General features: G+C 50.0%; 1 protein-coding gene across 1 annotated transcript; it reads left to right on the forward strand.

Annotated features, from left to right (window-relative positions):
• The first annotated feature begins 222 nt into the window (after positions 1-222).
• Positions 223-13,156, forward strand: CHGA (chromogranin A). Its single transcript, XM_029964343.1, has 7 exons — positions 223-288; positions 4,053-4,146; positions 4,570-4,638; positions 6,820-6,918; positions 8,522-9,025; positions 9,465-9,943; positions 12,640-13,156. The coding sequence occupies exons 1-7, from the start codon at positions 268-270 to the stop codon at positions 12,721-12,723; spliced, it is 1,350 nt and encodes a 449-aa protein (XP_029820203.1). The 5' UTR covers positions 223-267; the 3' UTR covers positions 12,724-13,156.
• The last annotated feature ends 920 nt before the right edge of the window (positions 13,157-14,076 follow it).

Below are 14,076 nucleotides of genomic sequence, written 5' to 3' on the forward strand. Positions count from 1 at the left end.
CCCTTCCCTCTTCCCCTTCCCTCTTCCCCTTCCCTCTTCCCCTTCCCTCTTCCCCTTCCCTCTTCCCAGACTGAGAGGGGCACAGTGCATACATCCAGCTGCTGCACCCAGGGACTACTTCTACCAGAGTGTGATAGCCCTCTTCTCCACTCCCATTTTTAGCAGGATAGTAATTCCTTACTCATCTCACAGCTGAAATGAATAACAAGTTCTCTTTTTTTCCCCTCTCCCCACCTTACAGCCGTCTCCCTTCCTGTGACAAATGACATGAATAAAAGCGACACTAAGGTAAGGATGGGCCAGCAGTGGAAGGGTCAAATGAAGAGGAAGGATGTGATGTTTAACCTACACCTAGCTGTTTGGTTTTGGCCTGCTCCTGCACCTGAGGAAGTCCCTTAGGATGTACCAGAGGGATTGGACAAGCTTGTTTAGTGAGGAGATGGAGGCTGGGTATACCTTTCCCCAGTCCTCCTACTTTCAGCTTTTCAAAGCTCCCAGCAGGAGGTGACTCAGGAGAGAGTGGGGGGAGATGTGATTCAGGAAAGGGCATTGCTAGAACTGTGTGTGTTTGGGGTGTGTACATCTGTGTTTGCATGCGTGTAGTATGTTCCTTAAACATGCATGTTCCGGAAAAATAGGCAACTGGTACTCTTGGCTTGCTAATCCATTCTCAGGAGCTGCTCAGCCTGTCTGGATGGCTACAAGCAGCACAGGACTTGGCTGACCTCTCCAGCCCTCCTTTATAGGCTTCCGTGCCTACATCTGTGTCATGCCCTCTGACATTAATAGCTGCATTTTGCAAATGTGTGCTCTCCCAATAGACTTTTGGCAGCCTAAATGCTTGGATAGGTGGGTTTGCCTGTGTTTATCTGTGACAGACACCACCCCCCTCACCTCCTCCTTCCCCATCTTTCAGACGAGCCAATCTTTTGGCTGCCCAAATTAAAACTTCTACAGAAATTCATGTCCAGAAACAAAACTCCAGCCTTTTCCTCCTTACTTCTTGAAATGTTCTATGTTGTGAAATCTTCTAGCCACAAAATGTTTTTTCCCCCAGCAGCAGTAGGGGAGGGTACAGGCTCCATTGCATGTTACCTATAGGACATGTGCCATGAGCAATGCCTCCCTGTTTTCTGTCAGACGTGCCTGGGCCCGGGCAGTGGTTGCTTTGTTAAGACTTTTAGCCTGCTTAGCCCTTGCTGGGGCTGAGCCATGAGCTGTGAGACACCGGATGCCTTCCTTGGTCAGTGTGCTGCTGAGGAAGGGCACGCGGGATAGGCACTTCAACTGGCCATGCCAGAGTGTGATGCTCGTTGGGCATCTGGTGGGACAGTCCATTAATTCCATGATTTTCCCTGTGAGATCTATCCCCCAGTATGTTCTTTGTGTTAAAAATGGCACTTTTGTGGCAGTTGGTGCAACTCTATGGAAATGCTTCCACCACGGAAGGATTCCTTCCCAAGACTGCCCCCCTCCCTGGGTATTACGCCGACACATGCTTTATCTGAGAGCAAAATCAGCTTTCTTTTGAATTTGCTGCAATTGGAAGGAGCCTTAGGACTTTCTGCCTTCACCACCCTCTGAGACACAGCATTTTAGTGAAGGAAGTCCTGGTCTTACAGGACAGATCAGGGCACGGATATAATCACATGAATACAGCAACAAGCACTGCAGCTCTTCCTACACACCATGCTCTGTGCCCCCAGCATTTGTGGGTAGCTCAGGGATGTGTAATGTGTGGTCAGGACCTGCAGACCTTTGCTGGGCAGCTCATCAGACTTCCCTTACACCAAGGGCTTTCCACAGGGGGCTGAGCACAACCAAAGCATTTACAATGTCTCTGGTGTTTGCTCACTATTGTGCTTGTTTCCCTCTTACAACCATACATTTCAGAAGGGCCTGAGCATAGCCAAGCTCAAATATGGAGAAGTCTGTCCTTGTAAGGACAAGATCCTTTGGAGATTTCTGTGTGGGGACATTGTGAACTGCTCTTAAGGATCTAGTTACCTGCTCATGGTTATATGATAGCTATGGCAAAAATCCAGTCTGAGTTTCTGCACTGGATTAATTACATTCATTTGGAAAGGATCTCGTCGATTTTCTGATGCAGGCTATTATTTCATGACCTTGGGAAGCCTCACTTTGCAAGACTTGCTCTAACAAAAAGACAAGGAGAGGGCTGCGGAATGACTGCATTCTTCCTTCATTACCTTACAAAGTTCCTCCACAGAGTTGACTGTATTTCTGTGGTAACTGATGTGGGTTTTTGTGCTCAAAGACCTTGAATCATCTTGGAAGCCTTCAAAAGGCTTGAATAGAATATCTCATTGAACTAGATTCTTATTTCTCATGCTGAGAAAGTCCTTAATTCTGAAGCTGCATCAAAAACTGTTGCAATAAGGGAGTTCAGAGGTTGGGAAACATGGGAGGGGAGAATCAGAACCTGGAGTTTTTTTCAATTTAATGGTAGAGTGAGGTGACTCAAAGTCATCTAAAATCAGTATTATTAGATTGCTTGTGGTATAGGAGAGTAATACCAGGGAAATTCCCCTTGTTTATTTTTTTTAGATCTTTCCTGTAACATTTTTAATCCATCAAGCAATCCCCTCAAACTCAAAGGAGTTCAGGAGTTCAGCATTTTATGGCTGTGATCTGCAAAGGCAGAATTCTCTCCTTACATAGGGTGAAAATTTGCCCATTCCAGCTGGTCAATGGATATATCCAGTTGCTTGAATGAACAGCATTGTAGATGACTGGGAATTGCTGACTTGTGTTTAATTTCTGCTGCAGCCACAGTGCTCAGCTCTCCTGGGAATGGTGCACTGTGAGGGAGGTCAGGGCTCTCAGGGCTGCTTGCAGAAATCATCAGGAGAAAGAGATTCAGTGAGTGAATTTTTTGCTCTCAAGGCTTACCTGTATTCTTTTTTTTTTCCCAATTTAGCCTCTGTTTTTTTCCACAAGCAGTTGTGAGCCTTGCATCCTTCCTGGGCTACTTTATAAATAACTATCCTTTTGAACTAGGCAACCTGATTCCTACACCATTAACCAGCCCCAGACTGTAGTGAATGCTTCTCTCCTGTGTGATCGTTTGTGTCTACCATGGTAACACATTAGGGCTTCCAGTGGGGTGTTTTTGTGTGTCTTCATACCTGACAGAGGTACCACATTGCCTCTGCACCTCTTTCATTCTCCTACCACACACACAGCTCTGGGATCCCTGTGGTATCAGCAGTGCTGCAGTTGTGTGGATGAAGAGTTAGGCCTTCCATCTCACTACAGGTGACAAACCAGATAAATAATGCTCCTCATCTTACGCTGAAGAAAAGAGCTGCTGGAAAGGGTGGGCCCAGAGTTCATCCTGTCTGAGAAGCTGCACCAGATTTTCTTCACTTTCAGATGACCTGCCACCATGTACAGCTCTTCCAGTCTGTAACAGATGGTTTGAACACTCAAAGCACAAGGTCAAACACTTCTTCAGAGTGTCTTGTCCTTTTCTAGGGTTTGAGAGCAGTATTTTTCCTCTGTGTTTGCAAGTAGTTTGCCCCTGACCTCACCTTCCATGCCTGGCTGCAATGTAACTGTGGTGCCTTTCTCAGGCTTTGAAGAGCGTGCAAGATTTCAAGGTCACCTATTGAACAACAATGACCACTTGTTTCTCTCTACAATCCACTGAGCCCTTTTATGAGATACATGTTGAGATATATTGGCTTAAAAGAGGACAATTTTGAGCTTTCTATGTATATATCCAGATACCCTTTACTCTCCTGATGTGCCCAGGCCCTGGGATGGTCTGAAGCTGTGAAATCCTCAGCTGAACTGTGTGTCATGTTGAAGAAACTCTTTCCAGTGTCACGTGTCATTTGTTCACTTCTGAGTTGCAGCAGGTACCCTCTGTTCCTGCATCAGGTAAAACAGGAACTGAAAATTCAGTTCTGGCTTGACCAGAAAGATCTGTGACAGCACCTGCTGCATTTTAGCCTTGGTAACAAGTAGATTTAGGAAAAAAAAGATAAAAAAGCAGTGCTTCAGTTTGTATTTTTGTCTCTTTCTAGGTGATGAAGTGCATTGTAGAGGTCATCTCTGATACTTTATCTAAGCCAAACCCCCTGCCGATCAGCGAGGAATGCCTAGAAACACTCCGAGGAGGTACAGCCTTAGACTTAATGCTGGGTATCAGCAAGCACAGATCTGGCAAGTAGGGGCTGGTCCTGCCCTGACCAGCAGAGACCTGGCTCCTTGATCCCTGTTAAGGGGTCCTCGACACACTCACCTCCTCATGGTCACCCCATCAGTCTGCCCCGTGCCCCAGATGCAGGGACAGAGCTGCTGCTTGTCCCAGGCCTGGCCTCATGTGGGCACAGGGGGGTGCTGGCTGACATCAAACCGCCTGGTTTTCATAGGACACTCCTGTCATCTTAATCATGCGGTTAAGACGTGACAGCAAATCAGGCCAAGGGAAAGGGAAGAGCAAATGAGGAGAGAGGTGGCATTTGGGGTTCTTTTTCATTTCCTGGGGGTGGGGGGAGGTTGTCTTTGGCGACTTTCTTTACTAAGTCTTCCCTATTGCAGATGAACGAATTATTTCTATCCTTCGCCACCAAAACCTATTGAAGGAACTCCAGGAAATTGCTGCTCAAGGTACAGTACCAGCACAGTTATTTCGGAATATAACTAGAGGGAAGTTATAGGGAAGTGTGTTTTCATCTTTTGTAGCCCCTTACACTGCTTTATTGCTTGTTTGGTATTGGTTTTTTAATTTATTTTACATTAGTTTGAGATCATATAAATATGCCCTAGGAAATACAGTTACGGGACTTCCAGTAGAGATTGTGTGAGTGAGGACAGGAATTTTCCTTATAACTCCAATATGTATCTGCAATATGTATCTCATGATTTCCATAACTATCAGCATGATTTGGTAGATGCAGAGTATCGACATTTTGGGGTGGGAGAACCCTAAAAGGACATACTGGAATTTAATTCAACAAATAATCTCCAGCTCCCAAACTGGAATGAAAGGCAAGAAAACCTTCACTGTTTGTGCAGCTGGAATCTAGCACTAAACCCAGGTATGGAAGAAGGGAATCCACACTGAGCATTGAGTAGGACTTGCTCCTAAAAGATGAAAATGTTCTTGAGCTAATGGGGTTTTTTTGATGGTTTGCTTAACTCAAATGCAAGTTTCTTTGATTTGGAGAGGTGCAGGCTGCTCACCATGGGTCATTGTGGGAGCAGCAGCAGCACAGAGCTGTGCAAAGGGGTGTGCAAGGGGAAGAAGGGTTGTTCTCAGGTGCCAAGTTGCCCAGAGCTGACATGCAGGTCTCAGGCAAAGCTACTTCACAGCTAGTCCAGATCCCTCTGTCCAGGTGGTCCAGTTGAAGTTTGCAACAGGGCTCTCCCCATGCTACAGGGAGAGTACCTCCTGACCTTCCCTCCTCCTTCTCCCTGGGCTAACCTGGGTGACAGCTGGGCATCAGCAGGGAGAAGATGATCAGGGCATCCCCGTGCCCTACTCCTGTGTGGCAAGTCTGCCAGGGGTGGCTGGAAGGCAGTGCCACCAGAATGCTTTCAGAGCAAGGAAGACACAGAGGCAACAGGGAAAAGGAAGAGGAAAAATTCAGGAAGTCAGGATTGGGACTCTCATGCAGTTCCAAAGCCATGTTTTGGTCACTACCCAAACGGTGGAGGGGCCAGCTGGGCAGTGACCTCAGATGGGACCCATGGATGCTCCAGTGATCCAGAAGAAAGAAACCTTATCCTCCTCAGGGTGCTGGGATGCTGGTGCCTAGGCACAGTAGGGGTTTGAGGAGGAGCACTCAGTTATAAGCAAGGCTGTGCCCCTCAGCATAGAGTCTGTGAGAAGGAACTTGTCTCACAGAGGTGCATCTTGCTCCGTTCTTTTCTTGGCCTGAGCCCATCACATCTCTTAGTCCCAGAGTAACATGAGCTCTCATCTACAGATCACAGAGACTGGGGGTAGGACGGTCTTGTAGACCAAGGGAAAAGCAAAGGTGTTTATCTTGGTCTCCTCTGTGCTGGCTGCAGCTGGTTCTGCTCAGGCTGGAGAACCCACATCATTCAGTTCTGGGCTAGAGAGCACTGGGCAGCGTTCCCTCTCGCTGCTGCATTAAGGCAAAGAAGCAGGGCATGAGCTGGGTTAGACAGACCTTGCTTGGCTTGCAGATCCCATTGGAATGGGGCTGTCTGGGGAGTGCTGGTTGCCAGGACAGCTGCACTCTGACCTCCAGCTTGTGTTGCCTTCAGACACCTTCCTCCAGGGCGTTATGTTTGTCAAGTGGATTCCATAATCCCAGTGTGGGGCCTTGGAGCCCCAGGCTATCCCTGCAGTGGGAATGAACACTGCTTCTTTCTCCCAGCACCCTGGGAGAGGGGCCCCCACAACTAGGTTGGAGGGCACAGAAGCTCTCAGTGCTCACCTCAGCAGAGGTACATAGGCAGAATCTGACAGGAGGCAATTTTTATCCTTTATTACTCTAATGCTGAAGTCTTTCTTTGGCCTCAGTGTGCTGCAGTTCAGCACCTCTTATTCCCTAGATCTCCATCAATATTAGTTTTCCTGGCAACGCTGATTCTCTGTTTGTTTAGAGACCATTTTCTTTCCTGCAGACGATGTTTCTGATTGTGGTTTTGTTACTGCAGTTGATTCACGTATCCTCCAGTCGCTTCTCCTCACAGCTCCCCTTTGGCAGATTTGTCCGCTGTAGAAAATACAAAGGGCACAGAACTATTTCCCTACCTCTACTTTCTGAAACACAGGAGGGACTGTTGCCTTTCCATACTTTTTGTCATTTGACACAGGTGCCAATGAGAGAACCCATCAGCAGAAGAAAAACAGTGGCTTCGAAGATGAACTTTCCGAAGTCCTTGAAAGCCAGAATGACAAGAACAAGCAGAGAGGTCAGTGTCAGCCTCCACCCCCGGGAAATACAGGTCAGGCTGTAAACAAGGATGTTCTTTCTAACAGCCTTGATATGTCCATCTGCTTCTCTTGTAGGCATCTTCTTTGATGCTGCCACTGACACACACAACCAACCTGATGTTTGCTTTCTTATTTACAAGCTTAAACAACATGTAGTTTCTGAGCTACAGTAACTGGTGATTGTCAAGTTACCAAACCGATACTGATCTTTTCTACCCTGCTGCTCACACTATCACTCACTCCTAACGTTTAAATGAGTCACAGCCAGGGAAATCCAGGACTGAAAGACAGTGATACAGGCAAGAGTGATGTGGGCCTGTGCCTGCCACCCTTGTTTCCAGGCATCTAAAATACTGAGTAATGGGTCTCTGAAGGAAAAATGGAACTTGCTATACAGACATTGTACACACCCCCACAAAACCCCTGTTATCTTGGAAAGATCATGTTCAGCTGAGATTTTCCCTTGTCACTATGTTTCTATGGCCTGACTAGAGACAAGCAGTTTGGCAGAAAGGAGGGTTTGGCCCCTTTCTTCTTCCTTGTCAGGAAGACACAATGCCAGTGTGGGGTGATGTGACTTTTCATCTAGTAGCTGCACCCCCACAGAGGGTCTCAAGAGGGCTCTGGAGCATGTGGTTGAACCACAGTAGCACAGTGATGCTGAGACTTCATTTCAAAGCTGCTCAAAGCAATGAGTAGAGACACTCCTGGGGGCTGCTGCTGCAGCCAGCATGGCCAAAAGCCAACAGGATAGTGGCACTGGATCTCCCTCCTGTTAGGGCAGACCTGAACCTCTTGCTCCAGCAGTGTGGAGACTGATGAGGATGAAGTGTGGCATATTGGGCCTTTCAGACCAGCTGGCAGTCCAGCAACACCAGCAGAGTGTCACTGGTCTTCACCAGCCATGTGTGACCAGCATCCCCTCACCCCAGCACACTCCTCAGCACTCCTTGGGGCTGCACTTGCCTCTCCATACTATCCGGCTTTTATGCCCTCATCTTTTCTTTTGCAAAGTGGTTTCTATGTCTAATTGTGTTAAAAGAGGCCACTCTCACCTGAGCAAGAGCAAATACCCAGCCCACATTAAGCTCCTGCTGAGTAGCTACTTTGCAGAAGCAGAGCCACACCCCCTCCCTCCAGCACCCTGGGAACCGGGCTGGCTGCCTCTTCAGCCTGACGGGAGAAATAAGGATGCAATGTTAGCGCAGCACTCAGAGCAGGGAGAGCTGTGCAAATGCTGTATTACACTCCTAAATAATTTCATTTTACTTGCAATCTGGTTTCACGCAGGGCAAGTTCATTGCTGGCATCTCAAGAGACGGTGATGAGGCCTGTGCCACAGCAAAACACTTTGGCATATGCTTAACTTCAGCCTTGCGAGTCTCTCCAGGAGCTCAGGCACCAGAGAGAGCACTGCCTTGCCTGAACACAAACATATGCTGAAGTGACTTGCAAAAGGATCCACGGGCTGGCTAAGCAGATTGCTGAGTGGAGCTGAAGCTCCCTGGGAAATGATTGGGCTTTGCTGGTTGTGAAACAAGCTCTCAGCAGAAGCATTTCTTCTTGTTTGTCCTTGTGCAGATGCAGCAGGGGAGCACCCCGAAGAGGAACAGCCCACGGGGTCCCTGGCTGAGCTGACAGAACAGAAACCCCAGCAAAATGAGGATTCAAGAGAGGAGGGAAAGAACAGCCTGGAGGAGAGGGAGCCCAGGCCCAGGGATACCAAACCTGTAGAGAAAGAGGATCGAGAAGAAGCAGAAAGCAATGACATCAGGGATACAGACGATGCCCAGCGAGACAGAGCTTTGGACAACCACACTGGCAAAGATTTCAGTGAGGATGAGCAGCAGCAGCAAGAGGATGAAGAGGAGGAGCCCAGAGGCTCCAGGGACAGCCTGGAGCTTGAGGGTGAGGGAGAGGAGCCATCCAGGAAGGGCCGGGAGCACAGCAAGGAGGTGGCAGGGGAGCGTGTGGAGCGGGAGGATGACGGAGATGATGCTGCAGAGGAGGACCCTACTGAAGCAGAGAGGTCACTTGATTTGGCTGAGGAGGACGAGGAAGCTGAGGAGGTGCAGGAAGATGACAGTACGTATCCCAGACAACTGCACTGATACTTTCCTGGGGTAGCTGAGAGCACTGAGACAGATGGATTAGAGGCTTTAAGGCCAAAAAGCTCAGGCAGGTGCTTACTGGGTTTACAGATATAACCTTGCCAGCAGCCACCCAGACCCCACCACAAGCACTGGAAGCATGGGCCCATACACAGCAGGTAACACAAGCCCTTGGCTCTTATAGGTCCTGGGAACAACCAATTCCTTTTTCTTGGACTTACTGCAGGGTTTCAGACTGCTACCTTCAAGCCTTGCTACTGACATGGCAACATGAGAGTGGGTATCTGTAGAATCCTAGGAAAGTGGGCCTAAGTCAGGAAACCCATCTGGCATCACCCCTGAAGGCTCAGTTCAAAGGTGGACTGCAACCAGGTTAACAGTTGTTTTCACTGTTTTGTTTCATGCTCTTTCAGATAACGATGATGCGCTCGGATTTGGCAAAGATGGGCGGAGCTCTGAGGAGGAGGAGGAAGAGGAGGAGGAAGAAGAAGAGCAGCCCCGGGCAGTGAGAGGAGGAAGACATCACCTGGAGGATGAGGGGATGCAGGAGGAGGAGGACACCTTCCAGACCAGGGATGCCAAAAGTGACGAGATGGAGGAAGAATCCTCCAGGGAGTGGGAAGACATCAAGAGATGGAACAAAATGGATGAGCTGGCCAAACAGCTGACATCAAAGAAGCGCCGGGAGGAAAATGATAGTGGGGAAGACCCAGACAGGTCCATGAAAAAGCCATTTAGGTCCCGCAAGTATGCCTTCCGTAGTCCAGAGGAAGATGTGAAAAGGTCATGGAAGCATCACTCGAAGGAGGACAGCAGTGAAGGAGGCTTCCCACTTGCTCCCATGCCTGAAGAAAAGAAGGACGAGGAAGGCAGCGCTAACAGAAGAACAGAGGTTGGTGTACTTAGGCTTAAGAATAAATCCTGCCTGGTTATCCAAACTATGCTGGGAGATGCAGATGGTACCTTGGCATTAACATAGCTAGCAGTGATTCTCTGTTATATTAAGCTGATGCTTAGTGAACTTTTAGTCATTCAGCCCCAGGTACTATTGAAATTTGCACCTAGTTGTGTCTTTGTTTTTTTATCTTTGTTTTAGTGATTAGTGCAAAAACATTCCCTGCCCCACAGGGTCATGTCTCCAGTGACAGGACTTTTGCACTGGCCTGTGCTGGACATGGTGACCAGAGCTAAATCTGGAGCCTGGGGATGGGCCTTGTGTCTCAAAGCCCTTCCAAGTCAAAGAAAATGCTTTCCCTGTCTCAGGAATGGAGTGAGTAATGTCAGACCTCCTACAGAGGTAAATCAGGGGTGCAGCTGTGGTGAGAAAGCTGGGGCATTGGAGTCAAAACTGTTGACAGATGTTGGAATACATCTGAGTCAGGCTTCCAAAGTCAGACATCTCCTTCCCTGATACCTTGTGTGATGCTGGGCAGTAGCTCGGCACCTCCACAGCAGCCAGGACTGGTGGATTTGCCTTTGTGCTGAGGCCCAGCTTCAGGCACAGGAGTTGATTTGGGATAGCTCAGAGGGCTGAGCATGGGCTTTGTGGGTGTTTGCCCTGAGATAGGCCGAGATCAGGTGCCTGGGAAGAGGCAGGGCAGCAGGAGAGTGAAGCCAGTCTTCTGCAGCTCTCTTTCCTCCAAAACAAGCCTCTTCCCTTAGTTACACACCAAACCACTGGCCAAAGATTGCCCATCAGCATCCCCTGCTACTAGAGCATCTCCAGTTGTGTTGGTTCAAAGCAAAGCCAAATATATCAGCTTGAAGCAGGGATGCAGTGCGGTGGGCTGGCCCATCTGGCTCCTCACCATCTGCCCACACCCTAGGTCTCTCCCCTTAGGAGGTTGCTGCCCACCTGCCCCTGCCAGTGGCTCTGGGGTACACCTTGTGTGCAAGGTGGTGGACTCAATCTCCAAACAGGGACTGGGAAGCAGGATGTTGACGCTGCAAAACTGCTGTGTTTACAGCTGCAGCAAGACTTTCTGTTGTTTTTTGTTTTGTTTTGTTTTTTTTTTTAACTAGATCAGGGCCTCCGGGAGTCAGTGAGGAATGTCTAGACAAGGTACCCAGCAGTGAGGGAAAGGAAGGCACAGGCTCTGGCTCTGCCAGAGCAGCTGCCATCCTGTCCCCTCTCCTCATTTTCAGGCTGTGTGGTGGTGTGGCTTGGCCAGTGAGGCCAGCGTGGGCACAGATGGGGGCTGTGAGTGCTGTACTGTGCACTCTCCAGGGCTCAACATGTGGGGCCAGGCAGAAGTGATCCAAAGTGCAGAGGTACAGCATGAGGCAATGGTCTGGGCCTCACCAAGCTCTCTTTGGGTGCTGTGGAGGATCTCAGCACAGCGCTATTTTTCTCACTTTTGGGGGGCTCCAGCTGTAGCCAAAATTCTCCTCCAGAAGGTGAGCCTCAGCCAGCTGCTCCCTGACCTGCTTCAACAAAAACTCACTGGAACAGTGGCTTGGGCTCAGTTGGGCTCCTGGAGTGCTTGGGGCACCCTGAGCTGCTGACACCCTGCTGTTAACCAAAGACTTCCCAGGGGCTGAGACGAGGGCCCTGTGGAGGGACATGGTGACTTTTTCCCTGTTCAGGAAAATAGCTCAGGGAAGAGAAAAAAATTACTTATTCTTACATACTTCCTTTATTTTTTCACACCAGCCACATGCAGTGCTGGCCAGTGGCTCAGTGTCAGCCTGTGCTTGGTAGCTGTTGCAGGCAGCAGCAAGGCTTTGTTCCCTCTGCACAGGAGAGGGGCTGTCACCTCGATTCTGCTGATGGGAAAAGGCACTTTTAGCATCTACAGCCCCAAGTTTGCTCCCACAGAGCCTACTGCTGCAGTGGGAGAACGCAGAGAGCCCCAGCTGATGGCAGCTGTGAGAGGCAGGCAGGGCTGGAGCTGGCAGCAAGACAGGGCCAGCTGGATATGACCCAAGTTCAAGCAAAGCTATGCAGTTAGGAATTTGAGTACTTGCACTAAATAAAATAGCTTCAGGTGACAGCACAGATACACAAGAGCTGCTATAGAAAGACCACCAAGTGATGGGCAGCTCGAGCCTTTAAATTGATGGCTTCCTAATTGACTACTTTCCCAAACAGAAAACCATCTTCTGGTTGTAGAAGTACATGCAAACACCCAGGGCACCGTGGGGAGAGGGGACACCACCATCCCCTGCACGAGCAAGGCACAAGCTGCACTTGCCACAGCTGGCAGGCACCAGTGCCCGTCCTGGTTTGACTCCACTGACTCAGTGCAGGTGCCCATGGTGTTCAGCAGAGCCTGCCCTGGCCCCAGCTCCCTCCAGCCTGTTCTGGAGGTACAGACCTGTTGGGGGCTGCCCTGCCTGGCAGAAAGGCTGAGGAAGTACGGGAGCTGCACGTCTTGTCCCCATTACCTGCTGCAGCGATTAAACATTAGGACAGGAGTAGTCAGTGTTGTGCACAGACGTCTGTCCAGAGGGGCAAATGCAGGAGCAGGCTGAAGGGATGGGGCAGGACGCAGCTGTGCTCGTGCCCCAGGCCAGGCTTTCTGTAGCTCTGTGGGGCAGGGTTGCACACCCATGGCTGCTGACACGTGTCCTGGGCTTTCCTTGCAGGACCAGGAGCTGGAGAGCCTGGCTGCCATCGAGGCCGAGCTGGAGCGCGTTGCCCACAAGCTGCACGAGCTGAGGCGAGGCTGAGGGCTCCGGCCCTCCCTGTGCAGGCGAGAGCACCGGCGCCACCCTCCCGCCTCCCCACCGCGTTTCCATTTCCCGATTTAAAAGCAATGAAGCCGAGCAGAAGCACCGCCCTCGCTAGCGCCCAGGCCTGCCTCCTTCGCCGTAGTGTTGTGCCCATCGCCGCCGCTTCACCTCACGCTCCCCTGTCCGCACGGACGCCCACCCGCCCGGCCGGGCGCTGGTGGGTGCGAAGTGCAGCCTACATGTGTATTTTCTGTCTGGGTGGGGTTTTTTTCCCTCTTTTTTTTAAAAGACAAGACAGCTTTCTAGAAAGTTCTTCTTTCACCGGTAGTTTCACTGGGTAAAAAACTGCAATAACTTGTTATCTTTTGATTAAATGCTGAGAACTCTGACTGTAATATATTCTATATAAAAAAATTTATCTAAGGAAAAATAAAACTGCAGTGGGTTCCTTCCTTTGTTTTGGCAGCTTCAGTCTCGGTTGTCAGCACACTGCAGGGCTGGTACAGTCCTGCAGAGAAGGGGAATGAAGGGCTCCCCTCACTGCAGACACACGCTGGTGGTGTTCCCTCCTTACCCAGGCTCTGCGCTGCTGCCCGCTGGGGCCCAGCATCGGGGACACTTCCCTGTGGTCCCCAAGCACTGCAGAGCTCTCCAGGCCCACCCAGGGCCCACTGGTGCTGTACAGCTCAGCCAGGCAGTGGGTGCCCTGGGAGCTTCAGTGAGACCTGGGAGCTTCAGGGGTCACATCCAAGGTTTATCGATGAACACAAGGTCGACCAGAAAGAAAACAATTAAAAGTTTCAACACTGGGGCAGTGCTTGACCAAGTCAGGCTATTTGGACAACACACAAGTAGATTACAAAAAAGAGAAGTAACAAATAGGCTAGTCATGAGGAAAAGTACTGGTCTATGCTTCCCCAGAGGTGAAGGCCCATCCCAAGGGGCTGCCCCTCCTGTGTGCTGGCTCACAGGAGTCGTGGTGGCCAACTGGCACTGTGCTTATAGGCAGAACCATCTCCATCCTTTGGGTTTCAGGCCACATGGCAGCTGGAGGACTGGGTGGTGCCTGGGCTGAGGAAGCTGGCCCCAAAAGTCTCTGAGCACCAATCGTAATATTTCCAGTGTTCTGTGTATATTGGCAGCAGAGAAAAAGGCCCACCCACTGCAAAGGCTGTATTTCAGATGCCCCAGTTTGAAGCTCAGTTCTCTCTCATCACCTGCAGCCCACAGAACAGCTGAGACCCAAGGATTTTCTTCAAAGGGAAAGATGGCATTCAAGGCCTGAGTGTGGGGCCTGGGAGGATACCCCACCAGCTGGTAGCTGCTGCTCTGACCAGCTGTACCTCTGTT

The sequence above is a fragment of the Manacus vitellinus genome, unplaced genomic scaffold (genome assembly GCF_001715985.3).
Source record: "Manacus vitellinus isolate BGI_N305 unplaced genomic scaffold, ASM171598v3 scaffold_6_pilon, whole genome shotgun sequence".
Lineage (NCBI taxonomy): Eukaryota > Metazoa > Chordata > Aves > Passeriformes > Pipridae > Manacus > Manacus vitellinus.

Coding starts and splice junctions, on each gene's coding strand:
- CHGA (XM_029964343.1), top strand. CDS start 268: ATGAATAAAAGCGACACTAAG. Junction 289..4,052: donor TGAATAAAAGCGACACTAAG/GTAAGGATGGGC, acceptor GTCTCTTTCTAG/GTGATGAAGTGCATTGTAGA. Junction 6,919..8,521: donor TGACAAGAACAAGCAGAGAG/GTCAGTGTCAGC, acceptor GTCCTTGTGCAG/ATGCAGCAGGGGAGCACCCC.